The sequence below is a fragment of the Electrona antarctica genome (assembly GCF_951216825.1).
Source record: "Electrona antarctica genome assembly, chromosome: 4".
Classification (NCBI taxonomy): Eukaryota; Metazoa; Chordata; class Actinopteri; order Myctophiformes; family Myctophidae; genus Electrona; species Electrona antarctica.
In genome coordinates, this window is record NC_136809.1 from 8,018,763 (window position 1) to 8,040,218 (window position 21,456).

At 51.6% G+C, this 21,456-nt stretch overlaps 1 protein-coding gene across 1 annotated transcript in view; it reads left to right on the forward strand.

Annotated features, from left to right (window-relative positions):
* LOC306922182 (uncharacterized protein) overlaps positions 1–21,006 on the forward strand; it is a 32,325-nt gene extending 11,319 nt beyond the window's left edge. The window contains exons 4-13 of the mRNA XM_079499578.1: positions 3,857–4,071; positions 5,190–5,655; positions 7,081–7,248; positions 9,170–9,346; positions 9,485–9,679; positions 10,469–10,572; positions 19,002–19,086; positions 19,352–19,473; positions 20,012–20,111; positions 20,765–21,006. Coding sequence (XP_079355704.1) covers positions 3,857–4,071; positions 5,190–5,655; positions 7,081–7,248; positions 9,170–9,346; positions 9,485–9,679; positions 10,469–10,572; positions 19,002–19,086; positions 19,352–19,473; positions 20,012–20,111; positions 20,765–20,827 — 1,695 coding nt within the window. The 3' untranslated portion in view covers positions 20,828–21,006. The remainder of the gene's footprint in view (positions 1–3,856; positions 4,072–5,189; positions 5,656–7,080; positions 7,249–9,169; positions 9,347–9,484; positions 9,680–10,468; positions 10,573–19,001; positions 19,087–19,351; positions 19,474–20,011; positions 20,112–20,764) is intronic.
* Positions 21,007–21,456: the final 450 nt, after the last annotated feature.

The window sequence follows — 21,456 nt, forward strand, 5'->3', positions numbered from 1 at the left end:
GCCTCACCTTATAGTCCTGTTGTGTGTTTACATTCAATATGAAAGGCACTATTTCACTAGAGTGTAAAGACGCTACATGTGTTCACATTACCACATTATTTTCCAAAAATAGCAGACCTACAAGTTCATAGCGCGGCACTCGGCGCTGCGCTATGAGCTTGTAGATCTGCTAAATTATAACATAATGTTTAAAACACCAAAAGAGGTTCCGTGAACCCAGAATGGGTTAACCATACAACAAGTCCCTGTGCCCTTTTGCCACACAGCAGGCCCAGCAACACCGGCCGACACCTCCAAGGCTTCCTGGGTGATGGCGAGGAGGAGGAGGAGGGCTGCCACGTCACCTCACAGTCCAACTGTCTGTATGTACGCCTCTGCTGTGCCTGAGGGAGGCACGCACGCACACACACGCACGCGCACACACTCACCTGCCCAGGCCATTGATGCCAGACGACCCTCGGGCCAGGCACTGCAGCCAGGCACTGCAGCCTCTCCACGGGATCTGAACTCACACACAGACGTCTCTTGGCGTCCAGCGCCATCTCTCGGTCGTGCCTCGCCGTCCCGGCCATGGCTGAACACACAGAGCACATTAATATAATGTGTAACATATATAACATGTGACATGTGCAACTTTGACGATGGATAGGGTCACTATAGTTCCACACTCACTCCAGAGGGTCACTATAGTTCCACACTCACTCCAGAGGGCCACTATAGTTCCACACTCACTCCAGAGGGTCACTATAGTTCCACACTCACTCCAGAGGGTCACTATAGTTCCACACTCACTCCAGAGGGTCACTATAGTTCCACACTCACTCCAGAGGGTCACTATAGTACCACACTCACTCCAGAGGGCCACTATAGTTCCACACTCACTCCAGAGGGCCACTATAGTTCCACACTCACTCCAGAGGGTCACTATAGTTCCACACTCACTCAGAGGGTCACAATAGTTCCACACTCACTCCAGAGGGTCACTATAGTTCCACACTCACTCCAGAGGGTCACTATAGTTCCACACTCACTCCAGAGGGTCACTATAGTTCCACACTCACTCCAGAGGGTCACTATAGTTCCACACTCACTCCAGAGGGCCACTATAGTTCCACACTCACTCCAGAGGGCCACTATAGTTCCACACTCACTCCAGAGGGTCACTATAGTTCCACACTCACTCCAGAGGACCACTATAGTTCCACACTCACTCCAGAGGGTCACTATAGTTCCACACTCACTCCAGAGGGCCACTATAGTTCCACACTCACTCCAGAGGGCCACTATAGTTCCACACTCACTCCAGAGGGCCACTATAGTTCCACACTCACTCCAGAGGGCCACTATGTACATGTCACGGACCCACAAAATTATCTATCGAGATTTTCCAAAAATAGCAGACCAACAAGTGGCACAGAGTGCCGCGCTGTGAGCTTGTAGGTCTGCTATTTTACAGCGCGGCACTACTTGTATTTAAATGTCTTCTGTGGACTCTAACATTACACCTAGCTACATGTTTAAGCATTTATTTCATATTTACATGTCTTCTGTGAACTCTAACATTACTACAGTTCCACGCGTGCGTCTCGGAGCTCTATAACATATCCGAAGATCAGACCGGAAGGCCTTACCGTTGTGGCGTTCTAAAGAAGCAAAGGTTTTTACGTTCGCGCGCGCCAGGTTTTAAATAGCAGACCTACAAGCTCGTAGCGCGCCACTCGGTGTAGTGGAACGTTCACGCGCGCCATGTCGACTAGAAAGGTCGCCCGAGGACGTACTACAGTTCCACGCGTGCGTCTCGTGGAGCTCTATAACATATCCGAAGATCAGACCGGAAGGCCTTACCGTTGTGGCGTTCTACAGAAGCAAAGGTTTTAAATAGCAGATCTACAAGCTCGTAGCGCGCCACTCGGTGTAGTGGAACGTTTGCGCGTGCCATGTCGACTAGAAAGGTCGCCTGAGGACGTACTACAGTTCCACGCGTGCGTCTCGGGGAGCTCTATAACATATCCGAAAATCAGACCGGAAGGCCTTACCGTTGTGGCGTTCTACAGAAGCAAAGGTTTTAAATAGCAGATCTACAAGCTCGTAGCGCGGGTCCATTTGGTTCCATTTGTACACTCTCAGAGTTAAATTAACATTGATTTTACAATATAAATTGGGGGTCCCAGAGATAGAAACACCATTAAATGGGGGTCTGTAGACTAATGCATGTCAAACTGGGGGTCCTTGAAATTAAACGGGTTGAGAATCACTGCTAGAGCCGTAAAAATGTTCTCTTATGGGGGTCTCTGGCATTATGCATATCTTTTCAAATGGGGGGTCCGTGGGCTAATTAGTGTCAATTTGGGGGTCCTTGACATGAAAGTGTTTGAGAACCACTGACATAGAAACATAGGGTTTTTCAGAAAACTGTCAGGATTTAGAAGACATTTGTAGAATCGTTCCCAGGCCTAAATGGGTTAAACACCCCCCACCCCAGGCCTCTGAGCCCGGGTGGCGTAACAACACTCCCAGTCCCGACGCATGCACAAAACTCTGTTCACTGGCCTGCTCCCACATGAACACACGTACACACACGCACAGTCGCACGCACGCATACACACATACACACGGGGCGGAGGAAATGCCATGAGTCACAAAGGAGTGCAGTAGTGTGTGATTGTGCAATAGTAATATATTGAATAGAATAGTGCACCAGAAGGCATGTAAAGCACGTTGAATTGATTTATTTGGTTGGTCACACGTATGACTGACAGACGGTCGTTTTCTTCTCCACCCCGGGATCGTCCCAGCCGCGCTGGAACGAACGGCTTCCCAGAGGATCTAAAGGGTCTCGCTGAGAATGTCGGGGTATTTTTAAACGCAAGCGTTTAAAAATAAACTACACCTTTTCAGCCTCGCTTTGAACCCGGGCTGTTATTAGACTCCGTTAGCCTTAAATTTTAATCTTTGTCATTTTTTTTACATGGGTTTTTCTTATTATCTCTATTTTAATCAATGTTCTATCTGTTGGTTCTTAACGCTACACTCTTTGAGGTGTCCTCTCCTAGCACAATGATGTTCTATCTGTTAGTTCTTAACGCTACACTCTTTGAGGTGTCCTCTCCTAGCACAATGATGTTCTATCTGTTAGTTCTTAACGCTACACTCTTTGAGGTGTCCTCTCCTAGCACAATGATGTTCTATCTGTTAGTTCTTAACGCTACACTCTTTGAGGTGTCCTCTCCTAGCACAATGATGTTCTATCTGTTAGTTCTTAACGCTACACTCTTTGAGGTGTCCTCTCCTAGCACAATGATGCACGTATTTGCAACTCTGATCCCAAGCTTCAATCTTGCAGCTCAAATCGTATCTGATCTTATTTGACTTTTGTTCTCTTCTCTGACTCATGTTGCTTCTAGCTGTGTAAAGTGTGTACATGGTGTCTCTCTGCTATCTCTTGTGTTTCACTGTCCCTTGTCTTTGATCTCACTGTTCGTGATTTGTTTATCGTGTTTTATTAGATTGTATGAGAAGTACTCTATGAATCAGTAGTAATTCAACCATTGGAACAGGCCCCCCTGGTGAGCCGTGACGTTAGAGCAAGTGGGCCCACAAATTATTGACAAAACATTTAAGATGATGATATAAAATTGATCCCACAAAATGTCAATGCATTCTAAGCCTTGAGAACTCTTAGTTCCATTGATCCAAGCCGGAACTAAATCGATTGATTGATTGGATCCCTGACAATGAATGAATGCCCTGTGAACGCTTTTGAGATTTTTCAAGTGTGAAATTAAATAATAGTTTTGATTTGACTGACATCGTCACTAATCACGGTACCCCCCCCCCCCCCCCACCAATCCCACAGAGTGAGGACAGTCCCAGTCCGAAGCGCCAGAGGCTGTCCAGTCAGTCGGTTCTGGAGCAGCTGTCGTCGTCTGCGGCGCCCCCTCCTTCCACGCCGTCTCCCCCCATCCGGCCCTGGGAGCTGGGGACCCCCAACCGGAGACCCCCGCCTCACCCCCACACACACTACACACACCACCAGGAGAGGTGCCACACGCCCGCCAGGCACAGACGCAGGTAAGGATATAATTATGACATAATGATCGACGGAATAGAATGGGGTCCCTGTCGATGTCATTTGCAGCACAAGAAAGACCCGCCCCCGCCTGCCTCTGATTGGCCCCCCTCCTACTAGTAGTGTGGGGGGAGGGTGGGCATTTCTCACCTTCTACCACAGCCGGGAAACCATTTCTGCCAGCCGACCCGCTAGTATAATGGTCTACTCGTTACACTACGAATCCAGCTGCCCGGGTTCGCATCCCACTGCCGCCGTTATTTTTCCAACAACCGCGAACTAGGATTTTTTTGGACGATAAAGTATGGTTTTAGACCACGACGGAGGGGCGCCGTCTCTAAAGTATGGTTTTAGACCACGACGGAGGGGCGCCGTCTCTAAAGTATGGTTTTAGACCACGACGGAGGGGCGCCGTCTCTAAAGTATGGTTTTAGACCACGACGGAGGGGCGCCGTCTCTAAAGTATGGTTTTAGACCACGACGGAGGGGCGCCGTCTCTAAAGTATGGTTTTAGACCACGACGGAGGGGCGCCGTCTCTAAAGTATGGTTTTAGACCACGACGGAGGGGCGCCGTCTCTAAAGTATGGTTTTAGACCACGACGGAGGGGCGCCGTCTCTAAAGTATGGTTTTAGACCACGACGGAGGGGCGCCGTCTCTAAAGTATGGTTTTAGACCACGACGGAGGGGCGCCGTCTCTAAAGTATGGTTTTAGACCACGACGGAGGGGCGCCGTCTCTAAAGTATGGTTTTAGACCACGACGGAGGGGCGCCGTCTCTAAAGTATGGTTTTAGACCACGACGGAGGGGCGCCGTCTCTAGACCACGACGGAGGGGCGCCGTCTCTAGCGAACTTGAGCCACGAGAGACACGGCATCTCACACACTAAAGCGAGTCAAACGTTAACAAAATAATTCCCTGCCATCAAGGGCATGGGTCCATTTTATTTTGGTTACCAACTCTCCATCATTTATCTGGGGACCACCTGGAACCCCCTCAATAAAAGGACCACCGGTGGTCCCCGGAACAGCGGGATGAAAACCACTGTTGTATTCCATGGTTTCATTTCAGCGTTGCTCTACTAAATCTGTGTGATTTTGTTTCCCTCCCCCCTGCTGCAGCCCACCGGCAAGGCGCCAGCGCGGTCGTCTCTCCCGGCCCGCCCGCCACATACCCCATCACCCCCCCCACCCGTCTCCCCAAGGCCCCGGGCCCCGCCTGTCCCCGTCGGAGCTCCAGGACGAGAACTACCACCACCACCACCGCAACAACAACAACCCCCACCCCTCGCCGCACCACCACCACCACCAGACGTTTGCCACCCACGCCCCCCCCAACGTGTACGGACAGGCCCCCCTGACGGGAGGAGGGGGGGCCGTGTCGGAGGAGCCCCGGGCCTTCCACCCCCCCGCGATGTTGCCTCGACTGCTGCACCCGGCCGCCCACCACCCCCATCACCACCCCCACCACCACCACCACCACCCCCACCACCACCAGCAGCAGCAGCACCACCACCATCAGCAGCAGCAACAGCAGCATGCCATACAACAGCAGCAAGGAGCCATGGTCATGGACCTGCACGAACAGGTGTGTGTTGGCCTATGTTAAGGGGTGGTAAACTTTGAACTTCTACATTTCCACTCTCACTCCAGAGGGCCACATTGCATTACCGTAGTAGCAAAAATACCTTTTTTCCTGCGTGTATGAGGGAGATAAAGAAAGAGAGAAGCTGAATTCCAAAACCCCAAATCTCGGTCACTCGCTCACTCATACTCGGCCCCTGTTACCTCCTGACCTAGCTGACGCACCCCCCAAAGCTAAGTCTTGTTGTATTTGGCTGAAAATTATACATTTTTAATATGATTATGGCAAATAATCACAGAGTGTCACTGCACGTTCGCGCACCACAAGGGGCGCACGCACCACAAGGGGCGCACGCACCACAGTATGGGAAACACTGGTGTAGACGATCACATGTCGGTGTCCGAACATAAATCATTGTGGTCTGTTCATTAGCAGAGTTCGACCTAGCTGTATTTAGGTCACATATTTAAATAAATACCTCCATGTACAGTAAGTCCACGAGATGGTCACACAATTTTGGCAGCAGTAACACCAGCATGCTGGAGTGACCCGAGTGTGAGCGAGCGAGTGAGTGGCCGAGATTTGGGGTATTGGAATTTTGGCTAGAGAGAGAGACTTGAGTGCATGACGTTAACTCCTTCAGTGCCACAGTTAGTCATCTACTACTCTACTTTGCCCAGAATTGTCCGTTGAATAAAGCTTGGTTTCAGAAAAATTGCCTCTTTGGAAGCTGAGAAAACTGGGTTTTAGTGTGAGATACTACTCTCAGAATTCTCACTCAAGACTTTTATTTTTTATTTCAGTGATATCAGACATATAAACAGTACTTGTTTGCAAACAAATGAGACAAAAAGAAAGTGCTTTTTTACTGAAAAACATGCAAGTGCAGTTTTGCAGTGTGTTGAACTTTTGTTTTGTACTCGTCTTTGCCATCTCCTTCGTAACTTGAACACAGCATTTTGAACATCTCCACTAGCTAAAGAGTGCTGGGTTGTGCCCCGAAAATAGCAGATCTACAAGCTCACAAGGCGTCGCAGCGCGACGCGTTGTGAGCTTGTAGATCTGCTATTTTCGCTATTTTGGACCAAGTGCTCTCTTACAGGATTTCAGCCCCTGCCTCTCTAACACGCTAACGGCCGTCTCCTCTAACACGCTAACGGCCGTCTCCTCTGTCCCCTGCCTCTCCTAACGGCCGTCTCCTCTGTCCCCTGTCTCTCTAACACGCTAACGGCCGTCTCCTCTGTCCCCTGCCTCTCCTAACGGCCGTCTCCTCTGTCCCCTGCCCCTCTAACACGCTAACGGCCGTCTCCTCTGTCCCCTGCCTCTCCTAACGGCCGTCTCCTCTGTCCCCTGCCTCTCCTAACGGCCGTCTCCTCTGTCCCCTGCCTCTCCTAACGGCCGTCTCCTCTGTCCCCTGCCTCTCCTCAGCTGCAGCAGGCCAGCCTACCGGTTTCCTACACGGTGACGCCGGTCCCTCCACACGGCCTGGCGGCTCCTCTATGCAGCGGGCAGCACCTCCCCCCCGTCTGCTCCTCCCAACAGGTTCCTCCTCCTGCCTGCAGCGTGGTCTTCAGCACCGGACAGCATTACCACCCGGTGAGCACTGAGCACACACTGTTAACATTGTACAATATAATCCATGGAAATGAGATGAGATATACTTTATTAATCCCCAAAGGGAACAACAGCACAATGTGACACATAAATCAAGCTGGACAGATAGAAAAACAATAAACACAAGTAAACACAAGTGGACATAGGCAGGCACACTAGACCAGGACCACTATGGGACCATAAGCACACTAGACCAGGACCACTATGGGACCATAAGCACACTAGACCAGGACCACTATGGGACCATAAGCACACTAGACCAGGACCACTATGGGACCATAAGCAAACTTTGGGGAGGCAGTTCTTATGCATTTGCATTATAGAGTCTGATGGCAGTTGGCATGAAAGAGAGTCTAAAAGCAGTTGGTTTTCAACCTTTTTCATATCAAGGCCCATTTATTTATTCGGGCATTTGATCCACGGACCACCATTTGATGATTTAGCCTCTCGGAACCAACATAACATAAAAAGCAAATCACACGATAAGGGGGTGTGCACATGACATCATCATCCTCATACCCGGAGGTTATGTGGGAACACCTACTGAGTGGCAAAAAAACCCCGACTTTCTGGCCTTGACAGCCCATACTGTACATAAAAAAAAAAATGTTAAACTCACTTTGCCACTCGATTTGCTCACTTTATCCATGCGCATACCCAGTATTGGGGCAGGGAAATGGCATAAAGCTTTCTAGTGGATGCTTGCATCCAAAACAACTCATAGTATGATTACAGTACATTTAGCGTGTTGGCCTGGGTGGCCAGCATCGAGAATCAAACCACCAAACCCTGGCAAATGTTAAGTATTTGGGGCCTGTGCGCTGCCTGTTCTCCGGTCTCAGTATTTGGGGCCTGTGCGCTGCCTGTTCTCCAGTATTTGGGGCCTGTGCGCTGCCTGTTCTCCGGTCTCAGTATTTGGGGCCTGTGCGCTGCCTGTTCTCCGGTCTCAGTATTTGGGGCCTGTGCGCTGCCTGTTCTCCGGTCTCAGTATTTGGGGCCTGTGCGCTGCCTGTTCTCCGGTCTCGACATAAATGGCAAATTACATGATCAGGGCAGGAAAACGCTGAGTGAGGTTTTGTTTTGCTTTTGAAACCAGACTGTTGAGAGCTTCTTTAAATTTTTTTATGTATTCTTTTTGGTATTTGCTGCCACCTTGTGGAGAGGTACGGGGACACACGTTAGAAAGGCCAAACTGACATTGATGGGCTCCAGCGTGCACACAAGCCATTTTGGAAAGAACTTCCTCCCTTCCTTCCTTCACAGGTGTTACCGCTGATACCAATGAAGGCTCTGTTCCAACAGAGTCAGGGTGTTACCGCTGATACCAATGAAGGCTCTGTTCCAACAAAGTCAGGGTGCTGCTGTTGTGCGTTTTAGCTCACTGGAAACACTCTGCTACACCAGTGGGTCTCAAGGTGTCCTTGACTGGGTTCCAAATGGACCCGTACGGGTCTGTAACTCTGAGAGTTACACTCTCAGAGTTATTGGGGTCCTTGAAATTAAAATGGTTTGAGAACCCCACTGCACACTAAATGGAACAGAGCCTTAATAATTAGTATCATCGGTGACACCTGTGAAGGAAGTAGTGTACATAGGGCGGCGGCGGCGGTGGCTCAGGGGGTAGAGTGGCCGGATGGTAACCGCAAGGTTGCCAGTTCGAACCTGGGCTCCCCCAGAGTTAGTGTTGTCGAAGTGTCCTTGAGCAAGACACTGAACCCCTAATTGCTCTTGATGTGCAGGTTGGTGCCTTGCATGGTTTCCGGTATCGGTGTATGCATGTGTGTGTGAAGGGTGAATGTAATGCACAATCTAAAGCGCCTTGGATAAAGGCGCTATATAAATGCACCATTTACCATGTATTATTGCATTGTGCTCAAACTCTTTTCTTCCCCGTCCCTCTCAGATGCTCCAGGCCTGTTCGCTGGGCCACCTGCCCGTGCCCTACGCCTTCCCTTCGCTGCTGTCCGGCGACCCACAGTTCCTGCTGCCGCCGCCGCCCCACCTCTCCCACCACCACCACCCCCACCTCCCCCCTCCTCCCGGACACTTCCTGCCCTTCCAGACGCAACAGCCGCGATCGGTGAGTGCCAGAACTGTTTAAGGCCAATATCAGCCGATGTAATGTAATGACCGGTTAATTTCCCATCCCTAGTCCTTACCGTGTCCGTTGTGTCCTCCCCAGCCCCAGTACTTACCGTATCCGTTGTGTCCTCCCCAGCCCCTGCACAGGATCGAGAACGAGGTGGAGCTCCTGGGCGAGCACATGCAGGTGGGCGGGGGGTTCACCTACCCCCACCACCACCATCACCACCACCACCACCATCACCACCAGCCCCCGCCCACCCTGCCCCCCTCCACACCGCTCCAGTTCCTCTCGCACCACGACCCCCTGTCGCAGGAGCTCTTCACAATGGTAAATACGCACACAATAATCTATAACACTGGTTTTCAGTGAGTGTTCCGGGGACCACCAGTGGTCTTTGAAGGTGTTCCAGGTGGTCCCCAGCTAAATGGACAGTTGGTAACCAAATGGACCCGTAATAGCTCTTTAACTCTTGAGTTAAAATAACTCAAGAGTTAAATTATTGATAACGTAGAATAATTGTTTGCCTGTTATAATGTCCTATGATACCAACATCAATACAGCATGGAATTGTGGACAAAATCTTATCCAACGTGTGGCAACGACAACAAAATATTCTACGTTTTGGGGCTAAATCTCATCAAATGGTGGTCCGTGGCTCAAATGCAGAATACATAATGGACCTAGATATGAAAAGGGTTGAAAACCACTGGTTTATAATAACACATTGCTCAACTAGCATACGCCATCTAGTGGATGCATGCATCCAAAGCACCTCACAGTCAGTAGTAGGCTATATTTAGCATGTGGGCATGGGGAGCATTAACCCAGTGTACTCTCTGCTGCCCCATCTGGCGGAGTCAGGTTAGGGCAGCATTGTGGGTGTATGGGATTTTTCTCTATCACTAAACACGGGTGAAATTTGAACACCTGCCTGTAGAAAAAAAGGGAAACAAACCTACCTTCTATGATGTCACTGCGCATCATACAGGTACTGAAAAGCCCTACCCACCTCAGGCTCAGACATCAACAACATTATGAAAATTACAAAAAATATAATCACCCGTTTAGTGTTAAATGAACATGTATGTCTCTCTCTCTCTCTCTCCTCTCTCACAGCCCTACCCTCACTTCATGCCTCGGCGAATCACAGGACGGCGGTACCGCTCTCAGCAGCCCGTCCCGCCGTCGCCCTATCACCCAAGTTTACTGCCTTACTTCCTGTAAGTGGTCTCTTTAATCATTAAAAGAAGAACAATATAAACATTCCCAAATGCGCAGAATCCTTAGAAATTCCTGGGAACCGGGAAGGTGACCGGTTCGCCCTCCTCGGCTCGCCCCTGTCTACGGGGAGAAGGGTGAAGGGGGAAGTATTGGGATTGACCCTAAAGTGTCAAAGCCAAGACAATTAACACTTTTTTTTTGCCGGGGAATTCTTCAAAATACAGGCGCTAGAGTGCCGGCAGATATGTCAGATTGTACTCTGAAAAGCCCCTCCCTTCTTAGTGCTCCCTTGGTGCCATATTAATGGAAGCCACTGCTCCTAATGCTTATAGATATGTAAATGCAGCGTACGGTACACGTTCCACACACGTGCAAATACTCCAACAACAACAGACTCTAGGGGACAATATTGTTGTTATTATTTGAAATTGATGATGTATGATAAACCACTGCTATTCTCCGTGTCAGTCACTGTGTACATGTTGTAACACGTGTCTTCTTGGGTCATGTCCTGTCAGGTCCATGCTCCCCGTGACCCCCACTGTGTCCATGTTGTAACACGTGTCTTCTTGGGTCATGTCCTGTCAGGTCCATGCTCCCCGTGACCCCCACTGTGTCCATGTTGTAACACGTGTCTTCTTGGGTCATGTCCTGTCAGGTCCATGCTCCCCGTGACCCCCACTGTGTCCATGTTGTAACACGTGTCTTCTTGGGTCATGTCCTGTCAGGTCCATGCTCCCCGTGACCCCCACTGTGTCCATGTTGTAACACGTGTCTTCTTGGGTCATGTCCTGTCAGGTCCATGCTCCCCGTGACCCCCACTGTGTCCATGTTGTAACACGTGTCTTCTTGGGTCATGTCCTGTCAGGTCCATGCTCCCCGTGACCCCCACTGTGTCCATGTTGTAACACGTGTCTTCTTGGGTCATGTCCTGTCAGGTCCATGCTCCCCGTGACCCCCACTGTGTCCATGTTGTAACACGTGTCTTCTTGGGTCATGTCCTGTCAGGTCCATGCTCCCCGTGACCCCCACTGTGTCCATGTTGTAACACGTGTCTTCTTGGGTCATGTCCTGTCAGGTCCATGCTCCCCGTGACCCCCACTGTGTCCATGTTGTAACACGTGTCTTCTTGGGTCATGTCCTGTCAGGTCCATGCTCCCCGTGACCCCCACTGTGTCCATGTTGTAACACGTGTCTTCTTGGGTCATGTCCTGTCAGGTCCATGCTCCCCGTGACCCCCACTGTGTCCATGTTGTAACACGTGTCTTCTTGGGTCATGTCCTGTCAGGTCCATGCTCCCCGTGACCCCCACTGTGTCCATGTTGTAACACGTGTCTTCTTGGGTCATGTCCTGTCAGGTCCATGCTCCCCGTGACCCCCACTGTGTCCATGTTGTAACACGTGTCTTCTTGGGTCATGTCCTGTCAGGTCCATGCTCCCCGTGACCCCCACTGTGTCCATGTTGTAACACGTGTCTTCTTGGGTCATGTCCTGTCAGGTCCATGCTCCCCGTGACCCCCACTGTGTCCATGTTGTAACACGTGTCTTCTTGGGTCATGTCCTGTCAGGTCCATGCTCCCCGTGACCCCCACTGTGTCCATGTTGTAACACGTGTCTTCTTGGGTCATGTCCTGTCAGGTCCATGCTCCCCGTGACCCCCACTGTGTCCATGTTGTAACACGTGTCTTCTTGGGTCATGTCCTGTCAGGTCCATGCTCCCCGTGACCCCCACTGTGTCCATGTTGTAACACGTGTCTTCTTGGGTCATGTCCTGTCAGGTCCATGCTCCCCGTGACCCCCACTGTGTCCATGTTGTAACACGTGTCTTCTTGGGTCATGTCCTGTCAGGTCCATGCTCCCCGTGACCCCCACTGTGTCCATGTTGTAACACGTGTCTTCTTGGGTCATGTCCTGTCAGGTCCATGCTCCCCGTGACCCCCACTGTGTCCATGTTGTAACACGTGTCTTCTTGGGTCATGTCCTGTCAGGTCCATGCTCCCCGTGACCCCCACTGTGTCCATGTTGTAACACGTGTCTTCTTGGGTCATGTCCTGTCAGGTCCATGCTCCCCGTGACCCCCACTGTGTCCATGTTGTAACACGTGTCTTCTTGGGTCATGTCCTGTCAGGTCCATGCTCCCCGTGACCCCCACTGTGTCCATGTTGTAACACGTGTCTTCTTGGGTCATGTCCTGTCAGGTCCATGCTCCCCGTGACCCCCACTGTGTCCATGTTGTAACACGTGTCTTCTTGGGTCATGTCCTGTCAGGTCCATGCTCCCCGTGACCCCCACTGTGTCCATGTTGTAACACGTGTCTTCTTGGGTCATGTCCTGTCAGGTCCATGCTCCCCGTGACCCCCACTGTGTCCATGTTGTAACACGTGTCTTCTTGGGTCATGTCCTGTCAGGTCCATGCTCCCCGTGACCCCCACTGTGTCCATGTTGTAACACGTGTCTTCTTGGGTCATGTCCTGTCAGGTCCATGCTCCCCGTGACCCCCACTGTGTCCATGTTGTAACACGTGTCTTCTTGGGTCATGTCCTGTCAGGTCCATGCTCCCCGTGACCCCCACTGTGTCCATGTTGTAACACGTGTCTTCTTGGGTCATGTCCTGTCAGGTCCATGCTCCCCGTGACCCCCACTGTGTCCATGTTGTAACACGTGTCTTCTTGGGTCATGTCCTGTCAGGTCCATGCTCCCCGTGACCCCCACTGTGTCCATGTTGTAACACGTGTCTTCTTGGGTCATGTCCTGTCAGGTCCATGCTCCCCGTGACCCCCACTGTGTCCATGTTGTAACACGTGTCTTCTTGGGTCATGTCCTGTCAGGTCCATGCTCCCCGTGACCCCCACTGTGTCCATGTTGTAACACGTGTCTTCTTGGGTCATGTCCTGTCAGGTCCATGCTCCCCGTGACCCCCACTGTGTCCATGTTGTAACACGTGTCTTCTTGGGTCATGTCCTGTCAGGTCCATGCTCCCCGTGACCCCCACTGTGTCCATGTTGTAACACGTGTCTTCTTGGGTCATGTCCTGTCAGGTCCATGCTCCCCGTGACCCCCACTGTGTCCATGTTGTAACACGTGTCTTCTTGGGTCATGTCCTGTCAGGTCCATGCTCCCCGTGACCCCCACTGTGTCCATGTTGTAACACGTGTCTTCTTGGGTCATGTCCTGTCAGGTCCATGCTCCCCGTGACCCCCACTGTGTCCATGTTGTAACACGTGTCTTCTTGGGTCATGTCCTGTCAGGTCCATGCTCCCCGTGACCCCCACTGTGTCCATGTTGTAACACGTGTCTTCTTGGGTCATGTCCTGTCAGGTCCATGCTCCCCGTGACCCCCACTGTGTCCATGTTGTAACACGTGTCTTCTTGGGTCATGTCCTGTCAGGTCCATGCTCCCCGTGACCCCCACTGTGTCCATGTTGTAACACGTGTCTTCTTGGGTCATGTCCTGTCAGGTCCATGCTCCCCGTGACCCCCACTGTGTCCATGTTGTAACACGTGTCTTCTTGGGTCATGTCCTGTCAGGTCCATGCTCCCCGTGACCCCCACTGTGTCCATGTTGTAACACGTGTCTTCTTGGGTCATGTCCTGTCAGGTCCATGCTCCCCGTGACCCCCACTGTGTCCATGTTGTAACACGTGTCTTCTTGGGTCATGTCCTGTCAGGTCCATGCTCCCCGTGACCCCCACTGTGTCCATGTTGTAACACGTGTCTTCTTGGGTCATGTCCTGTCAGGTCCATGCTCCCCGTGACCCCCACTGTGTCCATGTTGTAACACGTGTCTTCTTGGGTCATGTCCTGTCAGGTCCATGCTCCCCGTGACCCCCACTGTGTCCATGTTGTAACACGTGTCTTCTTGGGTCATGTCCTGTCAGGTCCATGCTCCCCGTGACCCCCACTGTGTCCATGTTGTAACACGTGTCTTCTTGGGTCATGTCCTGTCAGGTCCATGCTCCCCGTGACCCCCACTGTGTCCATGTTGTAACACGTGTCTTCTTGGGTCATGTCCTGTCAGGTCCATGCTCCCCGTGACCCCCACTGTGTCCATGTTGTAACACGTGTCTTCTTGGGTCATGTCCTGTCAGGTCCATGCTCCCCGTGACCCCCACTGTGTCCATGTTGTAACACGTGTCTTCTTGGGTCATGTCCTGTCAGGTCCATGCTCCCCGTGACCCCCACTGTGTCCATGTTGTAACACGTGTCTTCTTGGGTCATGTCCTGTCAGGTCCATGCTCCCCGTGACCCCCACTGTGTCCATGTTGTAACACGTGTCTTCTTGGGTCATGTCCTGTCAGGTCCATGCTCCCCGTGACCCCCACTGTGTCCATGTTGTAACACGTGTCTTCTTGGGTCATGTCCTGTCAGGTCCATGCTCCCCGTGACCCCCACTGTGTCCATGTTGTAACACGTGTCTTCTTGGGTCATGTCCTGTCAGGTCCATGCTCCCCGTGACCCCCACTGTGTCCATGTTGTAACACGTGTCTTCTTGGGTCATGTCCTGTCAGGTCCATGCTCCCCGTGACCCCCACTGTGTCCATGTTGTAACACGTGTCTTCTTGGGTCATGTCCTGTCAGGTCCATGCTCCCCGTGACCCCCACTGTGTCCATGTTGTAACACGTGTCTTCTTGGGTCATGTCCTGTCAGGTCCATGCTCCCCGTGACCCCCACTGTGTCCATGTTGTAACACGTGTCTTCTTGGGTCATGTCCTGTCAGGTCCATGCTCCCCGTGACCCCCACTGTGTCCATGTTGTAACACGTGTCTTCTTGGGTCATGTCCTGTCAGGTCCATGCTCCCCGTGACCCCCACTGTGTCCATGTTGTAACACGTGTCTTCTTGGGTCATGTCCTGTCAGGTCCATGCTCCCCGTGACCCCCACTGTGTCCATGTTGTAACACGTGTCTTCTTGGGTCATGTCCTGTCAGGTCCATGCTCCCCGTGACCCCCACTGTGTCCATGTTGTAACACGTGTCTTCTTGGGTCATGTCCTGTCAGGTCCATGCTCCCCGTGACCCCCACTGTGTCCATGTTGTAACACGTGTCTTCTTGGGTCATGTCCTGTCAGGTCCATGCTCCCCGTGACCCCCACTGTGTCCATGTTGTAACACGTGTCTTCTTGGGTCATGTCCTGTCAGGTCCATGCTCCCCGTGACCCCCACTGTGTCCATGTTGTAACACGTGTCTTCTTGGGTCATGTCCTGTCAGGTCCATGCTCCCCGTGACCCCCACTGTGTCCATGTTGTAACACGTGTCTTCTTGGGTCATGTCCTGTCAGGTCCATGCTCCCCGTGACCCCCACTGTGTCCATGTTGTAACACGTGTCTTCTTGGGTCATGTCCTGTCAGGTCCATGCTCCCCGTGACCCCCACTGTGTCCATGTTGTAACACGTGTCTTCTTGGGTCATGTCCTGTCAGGTCCATGCTCCCCGTGACCCCCACTGTGTCCATGTTGTAACACGTGTCTTCTTGGGTCATGTCCTGTCAGGTCCATGCTCCCCGTGACCCCCACTGTGTCCATGTTGTAACACGTGTCTTCTTGGGTCATGTCCTGTCAGGTCCATGCTCCCCGTGACCCCCACTGTGTCCATGTTGTAACACGTGTCTTCTTGGGTCATGTCCTGTCAGGTCCATGCTCCCCGTGACCCCCACTGTGTCCATGTTGTAACACGTGTCTTCTTGGGTCATGTCCTGTCAGGTCCATGCTCCCCGTGACCCCCACTGTGTCCATGTTGTAACACGTGTCTTCTTGGGTCATGTCCTGTCAGGTCCATGCTCCCCGTGACCCCCACTGTGTCCATGTTGTAACACGTGTCTTCTTGGGTCATGTCCTGTCAGGTCCATGCTCCCCGTGACCCCCACTGTGTCCATGTTGTAACACGTGTCTTCTTGGGTCATGTCCTGTCAGGTCCATGCTCCCCGTGACCCCCACTGTGTCCATGTTGTAACACGTGTCTTCTTGGGTCATGTCCTGTCAGGTCCATGCTCCCCGTGACCCCCACTGTGTCCATGTTGTAACACGTGTCTTCTTGGGTCATGTCCTGTCAGGTCCATGCTCCCCGTGACCCCCACTGTGTCCATGTTGTAACACGTGTCTTCTTGGGTCATGTCCTGTCAGGTCCATGCTCCCCGTGACCCCCACTGTGTCCATGTTGTAACACGTGTCTTCTTGGGTCATGTCCTGTCAGGTCCATGCTCCCCGTGACCCCCACTGTGTCCATGTTGTAACACGTGTCTTCTTGGGTCATGTCCTGTCAGGTCCATGCTCCCCGTGACCCCCACTGTGTCCATGTTGTAACACGTGTCTTCTTGGGTCATGTCCTGTCAGGTCCATGCTCCCCGTGACCCCCACTGTGTCCATGTTGTAACACGTGTCTTCTTGGGTCATGTCCTGTCAGGTCCATGCTCCCCGTGACCCCCACTGTGTCCATGTTGTAACACGTGTCTTCTTGGGTCATGTCCTGTCAGGTCCATGCTCCCCGTGACCCCCACTGTGTCCATGTTGTAACACGTGTCTTCTTGGGTCATGTCCTGTCAGGTCCATGCTCCCCGTGACCCCCACTGTGTCCATGTTGTAACACGTGTCTTCTTGGGTCATGTCCTGTCAGGTCCATGCTCCCCGTGACCCCCACTGTGTCCATGTTGTAACACGTGTCTTCTTGGGTCATGTCCTGTCAGGTCCATGCTCCCCGTGACCCCCACTGTGTCCATGTTGTAACACGTGTCTTCTTGGGTCATGTCCTGTCAGGTCCATGCTCCCCGTGACCCCCACTGTGTCCATGTTGTAACACGTGTCTTCTTGGGTCATGTCCTGTCAGGTCCATGCTCCCCGTGACCCCCACTGTGTCCATGTTGTAACACGTGTCTTCTTGGGTCATGTCCTGTCAGGTCCATGCTCCCCGTGACCCCCACTGTGTCCATGTTGTAACACGTGTCTTCTTGGGTCATGTCCTGTCAGGTCCATGCTCCCCGTGACCCCCACTGTGTCCATGTTGTAACACGTGTCTTCTTGGGTCATGTCCTGTCAGGTCCATGCTCCCCGTGACCCCCACTGTGTCCATGTTGTAACACGTGTCTTCTTGGGTCATGTCCTGTCAGGTCCATGCTCCCCGTGACCCCCACTGTGTCCATGTTGTAACACGTGTCTTCTTGGGTCATGTCCTGTCAGGTCCATGCTCCCCGTGACCCCCACTGTGTCCATGTTGTAACACGTGTCTTCTTGGGTCATGTCCTGTCAGGTCCATGCTCCCCGTGACCCCCACTGTGTCCATGTTGTAACACGTGTCTTCTTGGGTCATGTCCTGTCAGGTCCATGCTCCCCGTGACCCCCACTGTGTCCATGTTGTAACACGTGTCTTCTTGGGTCATGTCCTGTCAGGTCCATGCTCCCCGTGACCCCCACTGTGTCCATGTTGTAACACGTGTCTTCTTGGGTCATGTCCTGTCAGGTCCATGCTCCCCGTGACCCCCACTGTGTCCATGTTGTAACACGTGTCTTCTTGGGTCATGTCCTGTCAGGTCCATGCTCCCCGTGACCCCCACTGTGTCCATGTTGTAACACGTGTCTTCTTGGGTCATGTCCTGTCAGGTCCATGCTCCCCGTGACCCCCACTGTGTCCATGTTGTAACACGTGTCTTCTTGGGTCATGTCCTGTCAGGTCCATGCTCCCCGTGACCCCCACTGTGTCCATGTTGTAACACGTGTCTTCTTGGGTCATGTCCTGTCAGGTCCATGCTCCCCGTGACCCCCACTGTGTCCATGTTGTAACACGTGTCTTCTTGGGTCATGTCCTGTCAGGTCCATGCTCCCCGTGACCCCCACTGTGTCCATGTTGTAACACGTGTCTTCTTGGGTCATGTCCTGTCAGGTCCATGCTCCCCGTGACCCCCACTGTGTCCATGTTGTAACACGTGTCTTCTTGGGTCATGTCCTGTCAGGTCCATGCTCCCCGTGACCCCCACTGTGTCCATGTTGTAACACGTGTCTTCTTGGGTCATGTCCTGTCAGGTCCATGCTCCCCGTGACCCCCACTGTGTCCATGTTGTAACACGTGTCTTCTTGGGTCATGTCCTGTCAGGTCCATGCTCCCCGTGACCCCCACTGTGTCCATGTTGTAACACGTGTCTTCTTGGGTCATGTCCTGTCAGGTCCATGCTCCCCGTGACCCCCACTGTGTCCATGTTGTAACACGTGTCTTCTTGGGTCATGTCCTGTCAGGTCCATGCTCCCCGTGACCCCCACTGTGTCCATGTTGTAACACGTGTCTTCTTGGGTCATGTCCTGTCAGGTCCATGCTCCCCGTGACCCCCACTGTGTCCATGTTGTAACACGTGTCTTCTTGGGTCATGTCCTGTCAGGTCCATGCTCCCCGTGACCCCCACTGTGTCCATGTTGTAACACGTGTCTTCTTGGGTCATGTCCTGTCAGGTCCATGCTCCCCGTGACCCCCACCATCGGCCCCACCATCAGCCTGGAGTTGGATGTGGATGACGGAGAGGTGGAGAACTATGAGGTACGCCTGTTAAATATAATAATAATAATAATATAATATGTTAAATATAATAATAATATAATATGTTAAAGTGGTCAAACAAGTGAGCTTGTAGATCGGCTATTTTTCAGCTACATGACACTGTCATATGACGAAGAATAACATGGGGCTTAACCTGTTAAATACTTAATACCTAACTCTAGTACAACTAGAGAGAATTTTCCCTTGCAGGCTGTGTAAATAACATCACTAATGACTGCTAATACTTCTCACTCCCTTCCTCCAGGCTCTGTTGAACCTAGCTGAGCGTCTAGGAGAGGCCAAGCCTCGTGGGCTCACCAAGGCCGACATAGAACAGCTTCCATCTTACCGCTTCAACCCCAACAACCACCAGTCGGAACAAACTCTGTGAGTATCGTGTGCGTGTGTGCGTGTGCGTGTGTGTGTGTGTGTGTGCGTGTGTGTGTGTGTGTGTGTGTGTGTGTGTGTGTGTACGAGTGAAAGTGACCCCATCGTCTCTCGCCAACATATCTAGTTGCTCATGACTAACAGAGTTCTGGACCAGAGAGATGCTATAACAAACACTACTGCATCTTCATCAGAGTCTGAAGAGGCAGTTCTTCTTGTACTGCTTCTCCAGTGCCTTCTATGTGCTCCAGTGCCTTCTATGTGCTCCAGTGCCTTCTTAGTTGTTTGCAGTCCAGTGCTTTTCACATCAGAGAAGCAATGGATTCAGCCTCCTCGTTGGCTGAAGAGCAGTGATCTCTCTAGTCTAGTACATCTAATTTCTAAATCTAGTTGAACTCTACAAATCGTAACTTAATAGCACCGCACACTGAAAATAAATGAAACCCGTGTTTCCAGGAGTATCATTCCTGCGTTTTGGTGCCGACGCGTACAGTAACGGTGGCATTGTGCTAACGCTAGCCTCGTCTTTGTCTTGCAGGTGCGTGGTGTGTATGTGTGACTTTGAGTCTCGCCAGCTGCTACGAGTGTTGCCCTGCAACCATGAGTTCCATGCCAAGTGTGTAGACAAGTGGCTTAAGGTAAGTGCCTGGACTTGAATACCACAGTCATCCTTCACTTCTTTTATGTCAGCACTGTGATTGATGATTTTTTTAAATGGCTGCAGTGAACCAACCATCAGGCCAAACAAGTATTTATTGTGTCCTAATGGTTTCTGTATTATACGTGCATATACCGACTGCCCTACAAATCCAAAGTGGAGTGACTACACTTATGGACACACCAACTTAACCCATTTTGACATGAGATCAGATTCTAAAAATGTCTTCTACATCCTGACAGTTTTCTGAAAAGGCTAGGTTTCTATGTCAGTCGTTCTTCGATTTTTCAAAAATAGCAGACCTACAAGCACCCAATTAACCCAAAATGTAACCCCATTTAACCCAAAATGGGTTAAATGGGGGGTCCGTAGCATAATGCGTGTGCATTTGGGGGTCCATGAAGTTAATGTTTCGGAATCACTGCTAGAGCTGTAAAAATCATCCCTTATCGGGGTCACTGGCATAATGTTTTCAAATGGGGGGTCCGTGGCCTAATAAATGTTGATTTGGGGGTCCTTGACACAAAAAAGTTTGGGAACCAATGACTTCTATATCACTTGCACGCACGCGCGCGCGCGCCTACACACACATACATATATAAAACTAGCATTCTCTGTCTCTCTCTCTCTCAGTCTAACAGAACCTGTCCTATCTGCCGAGCCGACGCCTCGGAGGTCCAGCGGGATTCGGAGTGACCTTTGACCCCACCGACCGACCGACCCGAAGGACCACCACGGAATCCTGTGACCATCCAACCATCCAACAACAGTGAACGTTTCCCTCCTTTATATAACCCTATAGCCCCGCCCCCACCCCCACACACACACACACACACACACACACACACACACACACACACACACACACACACACATTTTGATTCTACCACATAGGTCCAGGTGCTCAGTTAAGTGCGTCGTCTTAATCCTGAACGGTTTAGATAACCCAGGACCGTAGCACTCCACTGGGAAAGCTCTCTCTCTCTGCTGACTTGTGCTCACTTTATCACTGGACTTACCAAGATTCACACACACACACTTTTTTGGACTGTTGTTGCCCTCCTCCTCCTCCACAACTACTCTGCCTTCTACTCATGGTGGTTGCCCTTACTATTAATGGCCTTTGACACACACACACACACACACACACGAGCACATGCACACACGCACACGCACACGCACACACGCACACGCACACGCACACACACACACACACACAGTATGTGCAGGTGGACATAATTTGTTTTGTTCTGTTCTTAAAAAAAAATAAAAAAACACTCACTCACTCCAACTCCTTTTTAAGATGGAATGGACAGGAAAAAAAT